The following is a 24,743-nucleotide window of genomic DNA, read 5'->3' on the forward strand; positions in this document are numbered from 1 at the left end:
ATCCAAATTACCAAAAATATACAATAGTTTATTAATATTTAACTCGGAAGTTCAAGAAAATAAAATAATCAAAATTAAATCAAAATAGCAAAATGCTTTAGCTTTTCAATAAATGCAGCAATACAGCAACACACTTCGTACATGGCGTCACAGCAAGCTAGTACTCACTCTCCCCAATACAGAATGAGCTAATTGGGCTAATTGGACCATAACAACAGAAAGGGAAGTGTGTGTGTATGTGTGTTTGTGTCTGTGTGTGTGCGTGTATCCACACACAGAAATGTTCCCAAAGACTTATCAAAATGTGCCACAGGGCTGTAGCCCCATGAAGGTCTTCACTGGACTGGTTTCACAAGGTCAAAAGCTCTGTATTGCATGTGTCTATACAACTGCAGGTAATGCAAAACTATTACGAGGAAGGAAATGCAAAATATTGTGAGGGAACGCAACAGGAGCTCCAAAACAAATGGTCTCAAGTGGTCTCAAGGGCCTGCATCAACCTAGCCCATAGCCACTCATGTGTTATGTGGCACGCCACAGTACAAAATAATAATGCAATGCATGCTACTATGCCATACATCTAGTCTAAATTTGTGTCAAAAAAATAAATGTAATGTTCTCAAAAATGCTGTTTCCCAGAGCTGTGAGTTAAAGATGTGACGTCCGCTCCTCAGAAATTCCTCAGCCCTCCCCAAGCCCTTTAAACTGCACTGCATCAGGAAATCTCTCACAATGAGCACCAATGTCATTCACTCCACTTCCATGAACAACACACCAGGGAACGGTGTACTAACAGGGCTCTCAAACTATGAAGTTTTAGGTCTACAGTAAGTGTGGTTACAGCCCTGCCGGTTTCTGCCTGCCTGCCTGTGTATGTGACGGTCATGCAGGGCAGGGGTCTGGCACAGGTGCCGCTAGTATAAAAGGGTAGCCTGGAAATTAAGATTAAGGGTCTGGCCACGAACAATGTAATGGCCCAACTCGAGGGGCGGCACCAAGCATGCATTTGAAAAACTCACTGCACGCAATTGGATAACACTAGACCAATGTTTACTCTGAATGATTCCGGACTTCGACGCAATTGGATAACACTACGATCAATGTTTCCATCGTTGCAGCGCTGTCGTCATCAGTTTAGCTCGCCTCTGGCCCGCCTATATCAGATAGGATCATGCGTGGCTTTTGTCTTATGCTTGGATTATATACTGTAACACATTACGCTGATTAACACGGCACCTTTATTTCTCACCATCACATTTATCCTGACTGCGCTTCATGTTTCAGAATACATATTTACTATAAATCCTTTTTCTTTAATCTTTATCAACGTGTGGTCTCACCATGTTATATCACCAAAAACGAGCCTGGTGGTTTTAACAGTGTCAAAATGTGCCAAACATCAATGAACACAGGGGGGCAGTGTTTCTGTCACTTACAGTGTAACAAATACTGTAATAACTTTGTTGCCCCTCAAAACGTGTAGATTGAGTTGATAGTTAATAGAGAAAATAGATTTTTATTATGGTGCTGTTATATCATATTTAAAAAGAACTAAATCAATATGGTACTAAATCTTTCACTGCTTCTCTTTTAAGTTATTACAAGCTTCTGTCTTCTTGAAATAGATTTTTTTTTACTGCTGAAGTAGATAAAAACTGTAGATGTAGTTTATAGTTTGTAGACTACTGTCAGTTAGTTTGGCCTGTGCTGCTTTAATGTACAGTGTGTGTGTGTGTGTGTGTGTGTGTGTGTGTGTGTGTGTGTGTGTGTGTGTGTGTTTATGTATATGTACATACAGTCTGGACACACTCAAGACATGTCAGATTAATTCAAAATTAGACAGAAAGTAACTGACACCAAGATGAAATAATGAAATAGAAAAAGACAAAGAAAGGATTCAGAATAACATGTTTATTATTTAGTGAAAAGCCAGTACAGTGCACTTGAAGCTGTAGCTGAAGGCACATAACACAGGTTGAGAATTTGAGACAGCAAGTGTCTCAACACATTTGCTAAAATGAACTGAAAAGAAGAAGTAAAAGAATGAGCGTTAGCAGCTGCATGTTTCGAAGCAGGTTGTGTGAGTGTGTGTGTGTGTGTGTGTGTGTGTGTGCGTGTGTGTGTGTGTGTGTGTCTGTGTGTGTGCGGGTGTGTATGTGTGTGTGCGGGTGCGTGTGTGTGTGTGTGTGTGTGTTGCTGCTCTAACTCCCGGACTCCTCCAGCTACATGCACTGACTCTTGTCCAGCGTGGCGGTGGTGGGGTCCTGCCGGCTCTCGTGTTGGACCTGGCAGGTGAAGGTCTTGGCCGCCTCCCAGTCAGTCGGCTGGAGCCACAGAGTGCTGCTCATGCTGTAGGTCTTGTCAGACGCACGGACCGACTGGCTGTCCTGTTTGTCCCCTTTGGCCCCCTGTCCATCCACCAACCAGTTCACCGTCACTTGGTCAGGGTAGAACTTGCTGACCACACAGACCAGTGAGGCAGGAACGCCGGGAGAGGCATCCCTTTGGGTCGGCTGAAGGATCTTGACTTCAGGAGATGAGACGGCACGACCTACAAAAGATTAGATTCAAAAATCACAATTATTAGCAACATTTACATGAATTTATTTAGCCATCTATAAAGTGATTTACAGTCAAATACAGGAATACATATTTATCGACATTTGTGCTCCCTGGTTATCAAAGCAATGACCTTTAAATGTATTGTAGCTGTACCACTTAAGCCTTCTGTACAGTGCCAACGTGCATCAAAGCCATACTTTCATTGTGTGTCTAAATCCACGGCTTCATAAGAAATCTTTCCCCTCAATGTGCATAGCTACGGATAGTGACAGATAGGCCTATAAAACACTAATTTTAAACGATTTGACAGATTTGATCCTCATAATTTCAAATATGTTATATATCACCAACAATACATTATGTGACTCCAGTTAGAAAAACAAAATTCCACATCAGAAAGTCTAATGGCAGTGTGTTTTAATCAATTGGACTTGTATTGTTATTATTACTTCCATTATGATTAGGCTACAATTCAGTTTTCTATGTTTATGTTTATGATATTTAGCAGATTTTTGTCCAAAGTGACTTAGGATGACATTAATAGACATTACACTAACATTAAACTTAACAGTTTAAAGTAAGATCAAATAGCCATATAAAAAAAAAGTTTTCTGATACCAGTTAACTGGTTTACTGTATGCTCAAAACACAAATTTCAACCTGATCCAAAATCCAAACATAACCAATGAGCTAAAAATTATATTCTAATACATTTCAGGTTATTATATTCTTCATTAATATAGCCTACTTAACTTACTATGATGAAAAGGAGAGAAGTGAAGCACTTACTTTTGACAGTCAGTTTTGTGCCTTGACCAAACATGTACCACAGTGACTGAAGTAGTGGGAACAGCCGTACAAAAACCTCTTCACAGTGTTTGCTCACCCATAGTATTTATGTACAGCTAACCTATCTAACACTTTACCTAAACTCAGTAACTATAAAGCAGTATGAAGACATTCATAAACATTCATAATGTCTCATAATGATTATACAAACGTTTACATAACCATTAAAGATATATTTATGACTGCACTCAGAAAGTATGATGCCCTTGCAGCTTAAGTATCACATGCATAATAAACCTGTAACAATAACAATGACACCATAATGCTTTATGAGTACAGTCATGACTAATGTAAATCATCATATGGCTTTGTAAATGCTTTACAAGCCTTCATGACTGTGTTTATCATGCTTTATGACTGTATTTATCATGCTTTATGACTGTGTTTATTATGCTTTATGACTGTGTTTATCATGCTTTATGACTGTGTTTATTATGCTTTATGACTGTGTTTATCATGCTTTATGGCCACAATGGGGTCATAGAAAGTGTAACCGTCAGGCTATCTACACTAAAACACATGCCATCATAAACAAGTATGTGCATTTATAATAAAAATGTTGTTATGGCATCAATGTTAATAATCTATTATAGGTAGGCTAATCAGATTATATCCTGTAACAGATTATTAAACAGCAAATTAAAAAACTATTGAAAGTCTTTATATATCCTGCACCTTTATGTGCATTTTCTACGGTGTTGATGTATTTGTTGTGTAATTTATGATATAAGTAAGTTTTTGCCTACCTGCATTTTAATAGTCTTCTCCTCCACTAGAAGAAAGTTTGGAGAGTTATACTCCACAGTTAAAGGTTTTGTCCATTCACAAATGACTGCACAATCCCACAAAGCACCCCATGCAATATCTCTTCATTGCTAAAGGATCACGTATATCCATTTGAATTGAATGAATAATACATCCTTATTTAAATTATACATCCAACAGAAATGAAGTCGCTTGCACTCTCAGTATAGGAAAGCCTACATATGAGGAGGATCTTGTACATGTCTGAATCAGTGTGGTACGGCCAGGTGAGGTACTCTCCACAGAAATATGTCCCTTCATCCGCATAATCAACATTCCTCACTGAAAACACAAAATCTTGTGATCCTTTAAGCCATGATCCACCGTATTGGGTTCCATTGAAGGTTTCTGTATGTAACTCATACATGAGGAGTTTGGGAGACTGTCCATGCTTGAAAAAGTAAAGGCCCATATCATCGTAGATGTAACTGGAAGCTGTGCACTTAATGGTCAGAGTGTCATGTGCATTTAATGCCGCATGGGTTGGTGTCTGAGTGATAGATATCTGGATGGAATCTGAATACAGAAACAGAGAAAACATTTAGAGATGAATGTTTAACTTTCAAATCAATTTCACTGAATATCTATTCATAAAAAAATGGATAAATGCTCACCCCAAACTGAAATCAGGAGAATAGCTATCTGTAAGAATGACTTCATTATGTTTCCCAGAGCTGTACGTTAAAGATGTGACATCCGCTCCTCAGACAGTGTGAAAGTCAGCCCTCCCCAAGCCCTTTAAGCTGCACTATCAGGAAGTCCCCAATGAGCACCAATGTCATTCACTTCCATGCAAATGAACAACATACCAGGTCCAGGGAATGGTTTACAAACAGGGCTCTCAAACTATGACTTTAAAAATGCTTGTTTTAAGTTGTTTTATTCTACGACACAAGTTTTACAACTGCAATGTAAACAGAATTTGTGCATATTAACTGAAAGAGAACACAGCACAGTAGATGGCTGATGTGTTTAGTTTAGGAGAACATGTTACATAATCAAAAAGGAACAAAAAATATTATCAACAATCAATGTAAAGCACCCAAAATAGGCATCTGTATCTGCTATAATATATTATATATAATACTTCATTAGACATGACAATTAAGATATAGCGAGGACAATGCATTGGCAAAGCCTTTGTGTCCAAGCATGTGATGTGTCTGTGTGCCTGGCTGCTGCACAATGCCAGTTAATGCTGTTGCTGGACTTCATGATGTTGAAATTAACTGGTCTGTGTGTGCAATGTGCACAATGCTTTCTTACAGTGCACACAAGCATCAGTTTGCCATTTGTTTTGAAGCGGGCATGCAGAGGCTCATGCTTGAGATACTCGAGGAGGTCAGTGAAGTGTGGAGTGGAAGGGAGGGGAGGTTTTTGTACGGCAACATTTCACTGTGTGAATGGTCTTGAGTAAGCGTGCCCACAATAATACTCAGCCTCATCCTCTATCTGAACTCCACTGATGGTGAAGGTGTGGTCAGCCCCAGTGTAGGAGCCACTGAAGCGACTCTGGGTCCCAGAGAACCTGTTAGTACTGTAGTAAATTATTAGTTTGGGTGGTTGTCCAGGTTTAAGCTGGTACAGATTCATGTTGTTGCTAATATCCTGAGAGGATCGGCAATTAATCTCCACAGTTGTCGCAGGCTGGACAGAAATAAACTGAGGAGACTGTTCCACTGTGATGATCCCCAAAGAACCTGAGAAATGGAATGCGGAGAAGAGAACAATTATACTTTAACATCTATAACTAAGTGAGTAAAATTTTAGTTAGGTTCAAGTTAAGATATTTATTTTAAGACATACCTGTCACACAGAGAGTTAAAAGTGCTATCATCTGAAAGGTTGGGTCCATTTTGCTTGCGATACTGACTAAAGAGGGCAATGGCTGTTTTATGTGGCTCAGGACTGCTTTAAAGACAGGAGGTGAAATACAGTAGTATGCAAATAATTGGTAACCAGTGGTAATTCCTCTGCGAATCTGACAACAACTCAACAACAATGCATAAGGAAGGAAATCCACTGGATGGTCCATCGACTCTGATGAAGATGTAACATATACACATCTAAATGTTAGTCGTAGCCTTTCTGCACCTTTTTATTAAACTTGCTCTTAATCTGACCATCGGTGTGCTCCAGGGATTTTCCTCATAGAATGCAAATAATGGTCAGAGATCGGTTGGAGAATGCAATGAGTTTCCCTTACCCAGCACATTGCCTTCTGGGTTGCCTTTGTAAGAACTGGCTAGACAAGAAATGAAAATTAGCAGCTAACTTTGGCTCATCATTCAATGGTATTGTATTGGTTGATAAACAAACATTGCCCTTAGCAAATGAATAGATTAAAAAAAAAAGTTCCTGCTGTATGCGCCATAGACTGTATATATAGAACTGGACAGTGTGGCTGCATTCTGCAGTGTTCTATGGAATTGAAGCCGCCGAGGCGACGCCATCTTGGAAAATTTGGAGCCAATTTGAAGTGCGGCTGCGCAGCAAAAGTTGAAGCATGCGCAGTGAAGGAGTCGCGGTCAGGCACGCCCACTCAGTTGTCACTCAGCGAGTTAAACACGCCCCTTGTCAAGTGAAACCCGCCCCCTTCTCCTTTCCACAACGCAGGTCGACTCGCCGCCGAAGGCTAGCTGGCTGGATGAATTTTGCGGCTGTGAGTTAGCTAAACAGTACAAACAACAATCGGTTTGTTCTTGTCTGGTAATTCTTGCGTATCAACTGAATTTTTTTTTTGTCTATTGGTGTTCTTAAATATGTCTAAGAGAGCTTATTATGTTGATTATAGACTGTGACAATTTAGTATGGTGAATACTAATGAGCTAACAACAGAAATACGGACAGCGAATTACATGCTAACGTTAGCAGCTACATTAACGTTACCGGTAACGGGAGGCTAAGTTAGTCGTTGAAGTGAAGATTAGCACACAGCTCCCGTAACAGTCGATGCATGATATACTTGGTTTTATTAGTTGTTGCTGTTTTCAAATATCTCAATGTATGCCATCTCAACATGGAGTAACCATTGACTGTACATGGGGATTAATAACACTAGACAGTCAGTACAGTGTGTGATAAAACAACGGTATGATGTGATAAAGCAACGCAAAGTTAACGTTAACTTAATGTGAAGCATGGACCTCATCAACCTGTCATGTTAATGTAACTACTAGCCAGTTTGCCAGCGTTGCATTTTTTCTAACGTTAACGACAGACACCTCTGTTAGAGCTACTTCTGTGATGGTAGGTCGGTAGCATAGACTGTAAAAAATAGGTCGGTAGTTGTAGACCGCATAAGTGAATGATCGATAAATGAAACGCCTGCATTTAACACTAGCAGCTACGCCAACAACCAGTCACTTCCCAGGGATATCGGTGAACATTTGAGAAAGACCTTAGTTTGTCATCTACAGCAATGATCAGTCATACTGATAACGTTATTTTTCAAGCTGACGCAAGTTAATAACATTCACACCGCATATTTAAATGTGTAGTTAACATTAGGTAGGCTGAGAACTTTATTGCACACATATATTTAATTAATTGGTATTACTAGTGGTGTCGAGTGCCTGATTAGATGCTTTGTAATGTTGTAAAATTGTCTGACTAACTTTATTGTAACTTTCCTTTTTGCAGGTAAGATATGGGTGATGGCTGAATGTACTGGAGGTGGCGGCAAGGTGGTCTCCATGGTCTACATTACTCTGCAAGCAAGGGGGAATGCCTACGTGAAGTGGTTTGGCTGGGGTGGTCTGAGGTGGCATGTCCTCCCCCTTTCTCCAAGTCCCCTGACATCCATCTCCCTGACATCATCACCCACCGTCACTGGATCAACCTGAAGCCCCTTATACATGGGACATGGCACAGCACCACTACGTTCTGAAAACACATGACTTTCAATAACTTGCGTGGCACCAAGAAAGGTCTGCCGCTGCTCTGAACCTTCTGTTAATGTGACATCATTCATACTTGAGGCTGTACACATCCCTTTGTTTCTATTTTCTTTATTGATGTCACCCAAACTTCAACTTTCTGTATGCCCCTGAACTCACACAAATTGTAAATTGCAATGCGCCATTTAACCAGTGGTGTAGTCTAGTTAGTTAGTTGTAGTGGTGGGTATACTGTGAGCAACCCCAAATGTTATTAAATACGTATCCTTGCCTATTTTAAATGGGTATACTGAGATGATGATGCTTTTCAAATGGGTTTACTGTGTAGTCCTGTGTATCACGTAGACTATACCATACCACGGTCATTTAACTGCCTTGGTATTTAAGTCAGAGGTCATTGCTTAGTATTTAACTGTAGCCTACACAAAGATGTAGACATTACAATAATATTAATATCAGAATAATTATTGGTTGATACTAAATCAATATTGAATGTTTTTTTTATTTCATTTGTGTGATCTATCATTCAGAATGCTGCAACATGACTGGTCTTCAATCAGCCAAAGAGGACACATCGTAACTCCTAGTTACTCTCCATTGGCTCCCTACAGTAGCCAGAATTAAATTTAAATCTCTCACTTTGGCCTATAGGACACTGACTGGATCTGCTCCTTGTTATTTTAATTCAATGATCAAGATATACATCCCCAACCGCCCACTGTGGTCTTCTGATGAGCGTCTGTTGTGTCGACCAGTCTTAAACGCTAGGTCAAATTCAAGACTCTTTTCCTGAGTGGTTCCATGTTGGTGGAATGAGTTGCCCAGTGCTCTTCGTTCTTGTGATAGTTTTGGTCTTTTAAGCACTTATACATTATGGTTTGTATGCAGTAGTACTGTTTTATTTTCATTATAGGCTGTTGATTAATTTGACATTGTTTATTATTGATATTCTCCTTAATGTAGTCTTACCATGTTTTTGTTATTATATTATTGATTGAATGGGCATTATCATTTATTATTGCTTAACCCCCCTCATTTTCATTAGGCTATTGATTGATCCCTGTTTTAAGTAGCCTATTATATTGTTTTGTATTTGTTAAGGGTAACCATAGCCATCATCATCATAATGTGGTATTTTCTTATGCACTTGAAACAAAGAATAATTTTTTTTCTTTAAACGTAGTACCACTTTAAACACATCACACACTGAACAGCAAAGTAGCTTCCTGATTATGTGTAAAATGTTTACAGAGTATCCTGATGTAGTAGATCCATGTTCTCATATTTTTACAGCTGACATGAAGGCTGCAGTATTACATTTTTGATTTATAATGGAGCACCCTCTCTGGTGAAAGACTAGCAAGCATGTGGTAGAGGCATACGATTACAGACATATTGAGAGAGCCTATCAATGAGTTGTCACAGTTTTCAATTTAGACGTATTATTTTGAAATGATGTACGTCTACGGGAGGATTTACACATCACTGGCAAGACCTGATCAAATCATACCAATGCAAAATGCTTCTCCAGCAGTGCAATCGCAGGTAACAACGATACCTTAACGCATTTTCAGATACCGCTGTTCTGAGCATACTAAGCAAATTGGCCATTTGTAACTTTGAATCCCTCCTCACGTTAAGCTATGGTCCAATAATGTGTTCACTAAAACACAAGTAACATTATTTGTCGGGCTGATTCATAAATGGGCATACCGAGGTTGTCGACCTAGCAGGCTAGGTGGCGTTTATTGTCATTCGCAAAACTAAGCAAGAGTTAACGTTAATGAAACTTAACATCGCCTTCTCCAGTGACAAAGTGTATTCAAATGAAGTTGCAACGATGATGACGGCAATCACTGGTTACGTTATACCATTTGAAACAAGTAGGACTGTAAATGATGGTGACTATGGCTAACGTCACTTCGGATCAATATAGCAAGCAGAGCTCTTTTACTTTACCTATCAACTGGCTAATGCTAGCATGATGTAGCATGCTATGAGCTAATATACTTAGCATCTACGAAAGAACAGCACATATCTTTTTTCACAAAGAATCGGTCACAACTAACAACGATGTCTCTTACAAACAACTCCACAATGTATGACTATCAATATGTATTTAGTCAGACTGTGATAAGATATAGCCTAATGATAATAACAGCAACACTTCTTTAGGTTAGATTATGTGTCGAAATCAGGTGTCGTTAAAATAAGTGAGCGATGACGTGGTAGTGTCTGCAGCCTAGACGGTAAAACATAATGGACAAAGCGTCGTGTCTGCAGCCAGCCAGCTGTCAATCATAGGTCTAAACACGCCCTTTTTAGATTTGTTAATATAACATAAAAAAAAATAATTTCAGCGAGAAAAGAAAAATTGTGTGTATTGAAGCATCTTGAAAACTATTTTTTCGAATAAAAAGTTGTTGATACAAAAATTGTTTTAGGTGAGAAAAGTGACACGGAAAGTTGGCTACTTGGCCATTGAAATACATGGGGGTGGGCGGAGTTACACATTGTACTGCAGCCAGCCACCAGGGGGCTCTGGACTAGCGCTCGCATCACTCTTAACAGACGACACACTGTCCAGTTCTATGGTATGCGCTGTGAGCTTATAAAACAGATTCAATTAACTTTTGATAAAGTTTGTAGAACAGAATAGAATAGAATAGAATAGAATAGATTATTCCAGAGCATAACGGCTCAGGATTATTCCACTGCTTGGTTGAATTTCCTATTGTCCTTGCAAGTTGAGAAATTGTTGAAATGTGTCGGGGAAAAATAGTTCTACAAACAAGAGAGTTCTAGCGATTAAAACATTTAAATTATAACCGGAAATGAACACAGCGCAAGCGGCAACAGTGGAATAAGCGGGATAATGGACTCCACGGTGGTCTGTTAACAGAAATGAATGCACTTACGAGGTTAAACGGCCCTCCACTGTGTGTTGGGCCTATTACAACCTCAACCGTGCATTAATTTCTGTTAACAGACCACTGTGTTGTCCATTATCCCTTAAGTATATTAGAATAGAATAGAATATATTATATATCTTTATTGTCATTGTACATTTACAACGAAATTTGAAAGTGCATGTCTTTTATCTGTGCAAAAGAAAACTCAATAAAAGAACTTATGAAACAGTAATCCTCTTAAATAAATAAATAAATAATAATAAATAATAAACTTAAGGTAGGAGCCTACAGGTTGCTGAACGATGATCAAGTCTGGTCATCTTTGGACACAACAGAGAGAACAGCTTTTATGCTGTGAGGGAAGTGAAAGTCTGTGTAAATGAGTGACAGTTATCTCTGCTCTGTTGGGGGTCCTGGTTGTAAGCAGCAAGTTTCGTTGAGGATGCCAGCGTTGCTCAGGATGTGTGGGTATGTGGCATTCTCTGAAGGAGAGGGTGCCATGTGTGTGTGCCAACATCGATGCCAGAGCTGCTGCAGGCCTCTGTCTTGGGGCCCAGAACCCAAGACACAAATGCTGTGTAACAACCTCTGCCAGTGACGGTGTGCTGGTCTGGCATGTACAGAGACTGACATGTTTGTGTGTATGTTGTATAGACTCAGGATCCTGTTGGATGTAAGTATCGGGAAGCAAATGAGACTGGACCAGCGCACACGGTGAACACCAAGTCGGACAGTCGGATGTTTGAAGACGTTGGGTCAATTGATGAGCATCTGTGGCCCAAATAAGTGTGGTGTGTGTGGTGTGTGTGGCACCGCCAGCTCTGGCAAACCTCTGGCAGTTTGTTTGTTGCTGATTAAACATGTTGATTCAACAAGAAAAAAATTAGCAGGTAACTGGCTCATTTAGAGTATTAGAGTATTTATTGGTTGGTAAAGAAGTTGAAAAACATGATTTATTTTCTTCTGATAGGACATGGCATCACCATGTGGCAGTCATATTGTTGGTTTTGATATCTGTTCAATATAAGAAGGATTGATCTATCTATCTATCTATCTATCTATCTATCCCAAATAAATATAATGTAAATTTAATGTTTATGTGAATATGGGTTCCATGGTTCTTGAAAACCCTGGTAAAGAGAAACTCACTTTAAAAAAAAAGAAAAAAGATGTGGGGTTGTCTATGGCCAAAGTTGTAACCACATTTCAAATATGTTGTAAACATGGCAAACAATATATGTATATAAAAAATGAATTAATTGTGATGTTTATGTTACTGTAACAGATGAAAATCCCTCAACTCCAAACTCACAATATTGTCTCTGGTGAGATTTCTATATGAATGGTGTTGCTCATTTGAGCAGCTTGAGGGAGTTGGTGAAGCGTGAGATGTAGGGGAGGTTTTTGTACGGCGATATTTCACTGTGTGAGCGGGTCCTCCTCACTGTGAGCGCAGTGGTACTCGGCCTCATCCTCTATCTGAACTCCACTGATGGTGAAGGTGTGGTCGGCTCCTGTCCATGTGCCACTGAAACGACTCGGGGTGCCAGAGAACCTACTATTTCCATCATAGATCATGAGTTTAGGGGACTGACCAGGCTTAAACTGGTATAGCTCCATATCATTGCCAATTTCTCTAGAAGCCTTGCAGAGAATGTTCACAGTGCCCTGAGGCTGAGCTGTGATGACAGCAGGAGACTGATCTACTCTGATGATCCCCACTGAACCTGAATAGACAAGAGAAAACAGTGAAAAATGCATTGAATAATTCCTTTTTAAAAACAAAATAAAAATATTAATCTGTGTATAACAGAAATCTTACCTCTAATCCAAAGAGTAATAAGAGAAATCATCTGAAGTGTTGGACTCATTTTGGTGTGCTGTAGTTTCCACTACCTGGGTGAGGAAAGCTGTTGTGTTGTTTGTCTGGAGGAGGACTGGTTTTAACACAGAAGATGTGAATATACAGTTATGCAAATGAATGTCGGTGATGCAATATCTCTTGCTTGATAGACTCACTAAGGTCACAATGCTGACTAACTTCCAACCTAACACAGTTTCAATTCTCTTTAAAGATTTTGCAGTGTGAAACTAGTTGTAAAATTGATTGATAGCGGTTCATATTCTTTCTTTTTCATTTTTTAGACACATTCACAATGAATGTGCAGCTCTGTGGAGAGACCTAAAAGACTGAGCCATGTAGATACTTTAAAAAAGCTTATCACCCGGAGAGAAGAAATACTCTTTTCTGATTGGCTGGCGGGTGGCCTTTAATTCTGAATAACAGGACACCGTTCCATATCAATGCTTATGAATGGTAACTATAACAACCATAGTAGGACGACGGTTGCAGCGCTCTAGAATCTTTTGGTTGCAGGCTTCCCAACAATGGAATCAACTGTAAACAAGCTAACTGTCCATGCTAAAGTTGTACAACAAGCTGAACTAGTGAGCTTCTTTTTAAACAGAACCGCGTGTTTACAGTGTTTACAGTGGCAACCGGGTGATAAGCGGGATAACGGCCTTCGAGGTGTGTCCAGTTATACGGAATTAATGGACTTGGGCGGAGGCAACTCCCCTCCGTTGCGTGTCGGGGAGTTTTTGCCCCTCGCCCTCGTCCATTAATTCCGTATAACAGGACACCTCGGCGGCCGTTATCCCTTACTTAGTATTTGGATTTGCAGTAGAATTCAGCAACAGACCATTCCGGGGAAGATGGTAGGTCCTTTGCATGATGTAACACTGGCTTCATGACCAATATCTAAATGGAACTTTATGATGGCCTATCCAGTGAAGTATAAAGAACTAGATGTGTTAAATATACAACGTGTGAGTAAACTCAGCCCTGATGAAGACCTCTGTGTTAAGTTGAAACATGGTGGCTTTTTAATAAAGTAGCCAATTACAACAAAGGCTTTTTACATGTATCCGTATCCCTTTCTCGCTGTCACCATATTTGGATTAATATCTTTCTTATATTACAACGATATGTCTGTTTAAATATGCAGTATACTCCATATGAAAAATAGGCTTTAGATGATTAGGAATGTGTTGAATTGTGGGGCTTTTATTTGATATGTTTCTAATACAGGTCAATCAAAGAAATGTAACAGGGATGCAAAGTTGTGTAGAGTAGAGTTGGGCAAAAAACAATCATTTGTAATATTCCTGAGGAATGGAGCTATTTTGAATCCTAAACATGAAAAAGAACCTTGATACTATCTGTCAATGTATAGAGGCGACCCATACTCTTAAGAAGGCCAATATCACTATAATATAGTGCTTAAGCTGGACGTTAGTCTCAGGGCAAGTCTGAATTGTCTTGAATGTGTTTATAGTGATCAAGAAATGTTCCATGATTGAGCGAGTACAAACTGTCAAGATCAGTGAAGCTGAGAGAGGAGCAGGAGGTTTTTGTACGGCGATATTTCACTGTGTGAACGGATACTCATAACCCTGCTGGCAGTAGTACACGGCCTCATCCTCCAGCTGAACACCACTGATGGTGAAGGTGGTCAGAGCTCCATTCCTGATACCACTGAACCGCTGTGGGGTGTCTGAAAACCTCGTGTCACTGTAGTAAATTAAACTTTTTGGAGCTTGTCCAGGTTTAAACTGGTAAAGAGACATGTAACGTCCAATATCCTGTGATGCTCGGCAAAGGATAATCACAGTGTCATGAGGTTGGGCATTAATTAACCCATTAATTACAGCAGGAGACTGACCTACTGTGATGATCCCCATAGAACCTGGCAAAAACAGAACGCAGGAATCACAGATCAGACTGGCTTACAGGAGCCTGTGAGAGCCATACAACCATGAGTAGCACACACACCAGTGCAAAGAATATAATAGCCTCACCACAGCACAACAGAGAACAAGTTATAATCTCACCACAGCACAACAGAGACCATGTTATAATCTCAGCACAGTACAACAAAGAACAAAGATACTAAAAGGATGCCATGAAACTTACCTGAGATGAACAGGATCAAAAGAGACAATATTTGAAATATATGGATCATTTTTATACGAGTGTCAAATTACTACAAAAAGTGTTAACTTGTCATTAAGATAGGAGCCTACAGGTTTCTGAAAGATAATCAAGTCTGGTCATCTTTGAACACAACAGAGAGAGCAGCTTTTATGATGTGAGGAAAGTGAAAGTCCATGTAAATGAGTGACAGTTGCCTCTGCTCTGTTGAGGGTCCTGGTTGTAAGCAACATAAGTGTTGTTGACGATACCAGCGTTGCTCAGGATGTGTGGGTATGTGGCATTCTCTGAAGGAGAGAGTGCCGTGTGTGTGTGTGTGTGTGTGTGCATGTGTGTGTGTGTGTGTGTGCCAACATGGCGTGAGCTGGTGATGCCAGAGCTGCTGCAGGCCTCTGGTTCTGGGAGATAACCATTAGGAGACAGGTGATATAATAATAATAGCCAAGCGTGTCTGCTTAAATATAGTTCCTATTATTCATGTGCCTTATTGGGGCCCAGAACCCAGCACACAAATGCTGTAAAACAACCTCTGCCAGTGGATGTATGCTGGTCTGGAACGTACAGAGATTGACATGTTTGTGTGTGTTGTTTAGACTCAGGATCCTGTTGGATATAAATATCAGGCAGCAAATGAGACTGGCCCAGTGCACACCAAGTGGACAGTCGGATGTTTGAAGACGTTGGGCCAATTGATGAGCATCTGTGTGTGGCAAGAGCAGTATTTAAGTATAAGTATAAGTATAATTTTGATCCCGTGAGGGAAATTTGGTCTCTGCATTTATCCCAATCCGTGAATTAGTGAAACAGTAAACACACAGGGCCAGATGTACGTACATTTGCGAACGTAACGTTATCAGCGCCATGGACAAACCGCAGACTGCGAACGCTGACAGACCCAAGTTTCCGTCGTATTTATCAATCGTTCAATCCTTGGTGTAAACTGCGCCTTTCTCTGCCTCTCTTTACGAATGTCCACAACTGAATGGCAGAGCCTACAAGCGCAGTTGAATGAAGTTAACTGATGACAACATTAAAAAGAATCAAACGTTTAGCGATCATGAAATAATACCATATGATAAGATGTCAACAAGCAGGGAGATAATGAAGATCAGTAGTTCTACTCAAACTACTTGTGAACGTAGGCTATGGAAGATTGGTCAAATCTAGCAAGTAGGAAAGTTTAAGTGAATGACGTGAAAGTGAAAGTAAGACATTCGAAAGGCCAACGAAAGTTAATGTTGCTTTTGATAGTAGCCTACAAAGACTTGCAAAACTGGTGCTCTAAATAGCGATTCTGTTGTCTTTGAAAGGTTCTCTTATTGAAGCACTGAACTTCAATTTGGATTAACACCTGCTTTTACAAGGCACAGTATTTAGGCGCAGAATAAACGTGCGCTTTCAGGAGCAGTCTTTGTACATACCGCGGAATACATAATTAGGCGCTCTTTACTCTTCCCCTCCCATCTTTTTACGCTAAACTCCCACTTTCCCCTGGATCCTCCCATGAATGCATATGCATGACATGACAATCGCAATCTGCCACTTTCAGCTCCCGCGACAGGCAGTTTGCGCTTTTACATCATTGCGGCCTGTTTGTACATACCTCGAATGATTTTACACGCACGTTGCGAAACAAATAAGCCTGAAGTGGGCGCAAAAGCGTTAGTACATCTGGCCCACAGTGAGGAGAAGCACACACTAATCCCGGCGCAGTGAGCTGCCTGCATCAACAGCGGCGCTCGGGGAGCAGCGAGGTTATGTGCCTTGCCTACTGGTCGGGGTTCGAACTGGCAACCCTTCGGTTACAAGTCTGAAGCGCTAACCAGTAGGCCACGGCTGCCCCATTCAGCCATATTTTGAAATAGCCAGACTACGCCACTCTGGGAATTGCACACAGAGAAATGTTAACTTCAGGTTCAAGAAGGCACAAAAGTTTGTTCTACTCAGTCAGAGACATGGTTCCATCCATAAATATATTTTTATTAACAGTTAGTTACTATAAACACAAAACTGACAGATAGGAGGATACCAGGGCTGAGGCTTACTGGGGGGAGGCAGATCACCATAGGCTGGGGGTAATCCCAGGAAGCCAACCACTTACACGTGCACACACACACACACACACACTACACAAGGCAAGAAAGATCCACTGCAACGAGCACATGTGGTAAACCTATTGGCTAACCAATTAGGCAGTCATTATGGGGCGCTCCACCCCTTAATCCTGCTACAGTACATGTGCCCCCAATTATTGTGGTGTGTGTGGCACCGCCAGCTCTGGCAAACCTCTGGCAGCTTGTTTGTTGCTGATTAAACATGTTGATTCAACAAGATAACCAGCAGGCTTGAGAGTGTCTGAGTGAGGTGAGCCCTCTTCTCTCTGCTATCTCTCTCCTCAGCAACAGCTAGTTTAAGATTGACAGTGGAGTCATCCACCCACATAACAAACTCAACTTTTGTGATAATCCCAATATTTATAATTGAGACCTCAGCTGTTTGCTGTATTTTGTTTTGATAAATTAGTATTCTAATCATGTAATATTGTTATGCAATTCTGTGGTAAAGCTTTATACAATTTTTACTTAGACTATTAGACTCCAGGTATAGGCAACATTAAGCAAATCCCTGCTTGATGTCTTCTTTTACATTCAAGCTTTCTGCTTTTGCTATGCAGTTGGCTAATATGTAATTCCTGTGTAATTGACAAGACATAGAATGACTTTATAGATATTATAATTTAGGATTACCCGCATATATTCAACTTTTGATTAAAGCTTTATCAATACAATCTAATCTTCCAAAAAACGACAAGCATTGATGATGGTGTTAATGCTTTTTGAATGTAATATGAGATTTTTATAAATTGCTCCTCTCAAAAGACAGCCACGGTATAGGGACTCTGTAGGGAGCTGCTTGTATAAATTATTGTACAGTTTCATTGTTATGTTGGGCTAATGTTGGTTGTGTTATGCAAAGTCAGAAAATAAACGTGAGTAAAATATCTGTGTGTGATGTGATCTATGTGGGATCATAAGCCCCAGACTGAAGTGATCACTGAAGCATGGAAGTGCTCAGGGGTTTTTGTACGGCGATATTTCACTGTGTGAACGGCACTTCCTCGCTGTGAACGCAGTAGTACTCAGCCTCATCCTCTATCTGAACACCACTGATGGTGAAGGTGGTCAGAGCCCCATTCCTAATACCACTGAACCGCTCAGGGGTGTGTGAAAACCTTGTGTCACTGTAGTACATTAAACCTTTTGGAGCTTGTCCAGGTTTAAACTGGTGAAGAGACATGTCACGTCCAATATCCTGTGAGGCTCGGCAAAGGATCTTCACAGTGTCCTGAGGCTGGGCATTGATGACAGCAGGAGACTGATCTACTGTGATGATACCCATAGAACCTGAATAGACAAGAGAAAACAGTGAAAACAGTGAAAATAAAAAAAAATAAAAAAATCAATCCATGTATGACAGAAATCTTACCTCTAATCCAAAGAGTAATAAGAGAAATCATCTGAAGTGTTGGACTCATTTTGGTGTGCTGTCGTTTTTATGTTTCCACTGCCTGGGTGAGGAAAGCTGTTGTGTTGTTTGTCTGGAGGAGGACTGGTTTTAACACAGAAGATGTGAATATACAGGTATGCAAATGAGTGTCGGTGATGCAATATCTCTTGCTTGATAGACTCACTAACCTCACAATGCTGACTAACTTCCAACCTAACACCGTTTCAATTCTCTTTAAAGATTTGGCAGTGTGAAACTAGTTGTAAAACTGATTGCTACCAGTTCATCTTCTTTCTTTTTAATTTTTTTAGACACATTCTCAATGACTGTGCAGAGACCTGACTGAGCCATGTAGATACTTTGTAAAAACTTATTTTGATTTGGAGTAGATTTCAGCAACAGACCATGTCGGGGAAGATGGTAGGTCCTTGCATGATCTAACACTGGCTTCATGACCAAATGGAACTTTATGATGGCCTATCCAGTGGAGTATAAACAGCTAGATGTGTTAAATAATGTTACCGTCTACTCCATGTGAAAAATAGGCTCTAGATTATTAGGAATGTGTTGAATTTTGGGGCTTTTATTTGATATGTTTTAGTACTGCATGGTCAATCAAAGAAAAGTAAAAGGGATGCAAAGTTGTGTAGAATAGAGTTGGGCAAAAAACAATCATTTGTAATATTCCTGAGAAATGGAGCTATTTTGAATCTTAAACATGAAAAAGTACCTTGATACTATCTGTCAATGTATAGAGGCGACCCATACTCTTAAGAAGGCCATTATCACTACTGTATATAGCGCCTAATATATAGCTGGACGTTAGTCTCAGGGCAAGTCTGAATTGTCTTGAATGTGTTTATAGTGATCAAGAAATGTTCCATGATTGAGCAAGTACAAACTGTCATGATCAGTGAAGCTGAGAGAGGAGCAGGAGGTTTTTGTACGGCGATATTTCACTGTGTGAGCGGATACTCATAACCCTGCTGGCAGTAGTACACGGCCTCATCCTCCAGCTGAACACCACTGATGGTGAAGGTGGTCAGAGCTCCATTCCTGATACCACTGAACCGCAGTGGGGTGTCTGAAAACCTTGTGTCACTGTAGTAAATTAAACTTTTTGGAGCTTGTCCAGGTTTAAACTGGTAAAGAGACATGTAACGTCCGATATCCTGTGATGCTCGGCAAAGGATATCCACAGTGTCATGAGGCTGGGCATTAATGACAGCAGGAGACTGACCTACTGTGATGATCCCCATAGAACCTGGCAAAAACAGAACGCAGGAATCACAGATCAGACTGGCTTACAGGAGCCTGTGAGAGCCAAACAGAACCATGAGCAGCACACATATAATAGCCTCACCACAGCACAACAGAGAACAAAGATACTAAAAGGATGCCATAAAACCTACCTGGGATGCACAAGATCAAAGGAGACAATATTTGAAATATACGGATCATCTTTATACAAGTGTCATCTTTATACAAGTGTCACTTTTTAGATACTAAAAAGTGTTAACTTGTCATTAACGTAGGAGCCTACAGGTTGCTGAAAAATGATCTCAAGTCTGGTCATCGTTGGACACAACAGACAGCTTTTATGATGTGAGGAAAGTGAAAGTCCATGTAAATGAATGACAGTTGCTTCTGCTCTGTTGAGGGTCCTGGTTGTAAGCAGCATAAGTGTTGTTGACGATGCCAGCATTGCTCAGGATGTGTGGCTCTGTGTTATTCTCTGAAGGAGAGGGTGCCGTGTGTGTGTGTGTGTGTGTGTGCCAACATGACGTGAGCTGGTGATGCCAGAGTTGCTGCAGGCCTCTGATTCTGGGAGATAACCAGCAGGAGACAGGCAATAGCCAAGGGTGTCTACTTGTACAGTTTCTATTATTCATGTGGCTTATTGGGGCCCAGAACCCAAGACACAAATGCTGTAAAACAACCTCTGCCAGTGGCTTTATACTGGTCTGGCACATACAGAGATGGACATGAGTGGACCGTCTCTGACTGACTGTTGGGTATACGCATCAGAAAGCAAATGAGACTGTACCAACATTGAAGAAGTGAGGTCAATTGATGAGCATCTGAGGCCCAAATTAGTGTGGTGTGTGTATCACTGCCAGCTCTGGCAAACCTCTGGCAGCTTGTTTATAGCTGATTAAACAAGATAACTAGCCAGGAATGAGAGTATCTATGTGAGGTGAGCCCCTCTATGCTAACCCTCTCCTCAACAATAGCTGGTTTAACAATGAGGAGGGGATCAACCACCCACATTACATACTCAACTTTTGTGATCAATGCCAATATTTGTAATTGAGACAACAGCTGTTTGCTGTATTTTGTTTTGATTCATTAGTATTCAAATGGTGTAATATTGTTGTGCAATTTTGTGGTAAAGTTTTTAGAAATACAACATTTTGTTTAGACTGTGCTACAAGCTGATAAAGTCTGTCCTCCTTTGCAAATGCATTCTAAATGTATGCACCTCCATAGTTTACTATCAGTAATATGTTAATTATGTTCAATTTATCTAAATATGTGTCATAAATAAATGTGTTAAAAAATATGGTGTAGTATGTAGTAGTGTGTGTGTGTGTGTGTGTGTGTGTGTGTGTGTGTGTTTAGGACTGTGATCCATGAAGCACGGAACTACTCAGTGGTTTTTGTACGGCGATATTTCACTGTGTGAGTGGGAACTCTTCACTCTGCTGGCAGTAGTACACGGCCTCATCCTCTATCTGAACTCCACTGATGGTGAAGGTGGTCAGAGCCCCATTCAAAGAGCCACTGAATCTCTCTGGAGTACTTGAGTGTCTGTGTTTACTATCATGAATTACTAGTTTGGGAGCTTGGCCAGGTTTAAACTGGAAGAGCTCAATATCATCTCCAATATCCTGTGACGCTCGACAAAGGATCTTCACAGTGTCCTGAGGCTGGGCATTGATGACAGCAGGAGACTGATCTACTGTGATGATCCCCACAGAACCTGAGAGGACACAGAAGGAATATCAGACAAATGGTTACAAATTGAGAGGAAGACACCTATCTAAACCTTGACAGAACTTAAACTTGCCTGTTATCCAGAGGGTTAAAAGAGTTATGGTCTTGTGTGCTGGGCCCATGATGATGGCTGTAGCTCTGAGAAATTGTTCAGTTCAATTCTATGTTGTTTCATGTGTGTGTGTTGGGGAGAGCAATTTTTAAAGACATGAGGTGGATTTAAATGCAAATGAGAGTTAGAGGTCTGTCTGATGGGAAAGAACTCAAGAGTCGGAAACTCCCTCAACGTGGTTGCCAAATATATTTTAGACATGCAATATCCAACTTATTTTTATATTAGAGAAATAGTTTACATTAAACACAATATTTTTCTGAAGTCATTACATGAAAGAAACATCTTCTAAGCGAACCTACCATTTCTCTGCCCAGCACCTGCCTGTCATGTTATATAAAATCACACCTTTTCAGTGTGTTTGTGCATGTACAGTCATGTTACAATATTAGCACACCCATAATAAAGTTGACTAAAATGGAATTAAAATAGCCCCACATCATCACATACCCTTCACCATACCTAGAGATTGGCGTGGTTTTATTTCAGTTAGATATAGCTGGTTTGATTTGCATTGAGAGATGATGTAACCCCATGGCAATATCTAGGAATGGTCATGAAACAACTAGCCTTTACAAATAAAAATCTGCCTGCCTCTGTGGGAATTTAGCATAGGGGTGTGCTTACTTATGGAAGGAAGAACATTTTATTTATTTACGATATGTTATTCATTCACAAAGAAAATTGATGTCCTTAAAGGTTGGATTGTTACTATTTTTTAATTAAGGCATTAAGATCAATTTCCAAAAGATGATTTTTTATTCCTCTTTTCAGCCAACTTTAGCATGGGTGTGCTAACATTGTAATGTGACTGTATATAGGTGTCTGAGAGCTACCAATGTAAAAACCACCAAAATAACATAACCCAGTTGTTTGTTCATGGGTTGGCTAGTTCTGGAAACATGATTCAGTGAGACGAAAATGAGCCGTTCAGAAACTCTCCCAACACGATGCCATGGAAGCTTGTTGAATAAAAACACCTCAATTTTATTTATTTGGACCAAGTGTCTGCTCATTACAAGAATGTGCAAAATGTTGCTTTCATCCCACAAGTTTGGGACCTGTTACCAAAATGTTGAAGCAAAGCCATTGTGCAATATGTTTGTGTTTGTAAAGGAACAGGCACACAAACAGGGTTGCACACACTGAACAGGGCTCTAGACAGGAGAGTTGTGGTGCTTCTTCCTTTTGGTTTTTTAAGCATTTCAAGTATGACACAGATGTGTTATTAATAGCTCAAGAAACTATTTTAAATTGTGGAAAAAAGGGGTAAAATAAGTGACCTTTAAGAAATTAAGTTGAGTATGCTGAGTGCATTTCTTCTGGGGTATTAGTTATCTCATGTCATTGATTGATTTGTGGACAACTGCTGCTTTTGCACTCTTTTGCACTTGCCCATTCACCTTAGGATTGGCACATCCACTTACCAGATGCAGACATGTAACATATGATTTAATATCATAAAATAAGATGCTAACCAGCATAATGGATAATAGTGGATAATAATGGATAATAATATGTTACCCCATACCCGATACATGCACAAGTAGTGGGCATTATGGGTACCTTACAAGTACAAATCTATTCAACAAAAGTCTGTTTCTTATTAAGTACTAACAAAGTGGTTTTGTTGCAGCTGTCTGGAGGTGGCACTTCATTCATGAACAAACTGTCATGATCAGTGAAGCTGAAAGAGGAGCACGTTTTTGTACGATGATATTTCACTGTGTGACTGGCCACTCTTCACTGTGAGCGCAGTGGTACTCAGCCTCATCCTCTATCTGTACACCACTGATGGTGAAGGTGGTCAGAGCCCCACTGTAGGACCCGCTGAACCGCTCAGGAGTGCCAGACATTCTACTGGTACTGTCATGGATGAGGTGTTTGGGTGGTTGTCCAGGTTTAAATTGGTACAGCTCCATGTCATTTCCAATATCCTGTGAAGCTCGACAAAGGACCTTCACAGTGTCCTGAGGCTGGGCATTGATGACAGCAGGAGACTGATCTACTGTGATGATCCCCACAGAACCTGGTATATAAATGTTACAGAATAGATTTGAGGAATCTAATCTTACACGCTAATGCAGGTAAAACATCATCAATGCAGCATTATACAAGTTTAAACTCACCTCTAATCCAAAGACTAAGGATAGATAACACCTGATATGAGACATGCATTTTGTATAGCATACTCTTGACAAATTAAAGTTTGTTTTCTAGGGAGGGCAGCTGCATTGCGTGTATGCCGAGGGCGACTGTTTTAAAGAAAAGAGATGAGCCTGTATTCAAATGAAGGCAGCAAGAATGTGAACACCTCTGAAACTAGGTTTCATTTGAACTTTGGTTTCATATCAAAGAGCATGAAAGAAAGTGAGTCATCTTCCACAAAATGCATGTTTCACAATTTATTATAAATAATTATTTAAAAAAATGTTTCAAAGATCAAAGGTTCTTATCGAAGGGATAAAGTTCCAGTAAATGGAACTTTTAGGAATAAAATATTAAAAATGTCATACTATGAGAATATGAGATACATATACATCATATTGATAAACCAGCTATTATTGGTACCAAAATGTCGCACACATCCAGAGACAGTACATCTAGGAGTGGTAGGTTTTGCTTATTATATTCCTGTGCAACAGACATGAAGTATCTAATCATCTTCATTATGAGGATGGGACATACTTTTGCTTCCATTGCCTCTAAGGAGAGAACCATTCCCACAGAAATGGTTATTGTGTTGTTATATTGTGGGATGTGTGCATGGTGCAGCAGTTAGGATTAGAGTCCTGACCGCAGTAAGATACTATATGTTGCTTTGGATAAAAGTGTCTGCTAATACCTACCTTATTACCTTCATCTTGTTTTAGGATTCATCCCTCTCCAAACCTCATCCAATGACGACTGTTCATTTGATTACTGATACCTGTACTTTAATTAATGCACAAGTTACAGTTTTTCTCAGTCGCTTTGGTGCATATCTCAGATCAGAATTGAAATTCTTAAAACTGCTTGTTCAAACTCCATATCATCTTATCTCTTGTGCACTTCATAAAAGCAATTTCTCCTAATCTTTTGCAACAGTGAATACTTCATGTTCACTA

At 40.1% G+C, this 24,743-nt stretch overlaps 1 long non-coding RNA gene and 1 gene segment (V, D, J or C); one reads left to right on the top strand and one right to left on the bottom strand.

The window, feature by feature from the left end:
- Positions 1 to 1,896: 1,896 nt before the first annotated feature.
- On the bottom strand, positions 1,897 to 23,858 carry LOC143118985 (Ig kappa chain V region Mem5-like). The segment is given in 4 exon segments: positions 1,897 to 2,551; positions 3,352 to 3,384; positions 23,366 to 23,665; positions 23,766 to 23,858. Coding segments are annotated over 4 exon segments (723 nt in total).
- LOC143118351 (uncharacterized) lies at positions 7,793 to 9,292 on the top strand. The gene is made up of 2 exons (XR_012986121.1): positions 7,793 to 8,475; positions 8,508 to 9,292. It is a non-coding gene; the product is annotated as an uncharacterized LOC143118351 (long non-coding RNA).
- Positions 23,859 to 24,743: the final 885 nt, after the last annotated feature.

Source organism: Alosa pseudoharengus, unplaced genomic scaffold, assembly GCF_046254945.1.
Source record: "Alosa pseudoharengus isolate Yale_2024_CS ecotype anadromous, Long Island Sound unplaced genomic scaffold, YU_APseudo_1.1 YU_APseudo_1.1_scf_12, whole genome shotgun sequence".
Lineage (NCBI taxonomy): Eukaryota > Metazoa > Chordata > Actinopteri > Clupeiformes > Clupeidae > Alosa > Alosa pseudoharengus.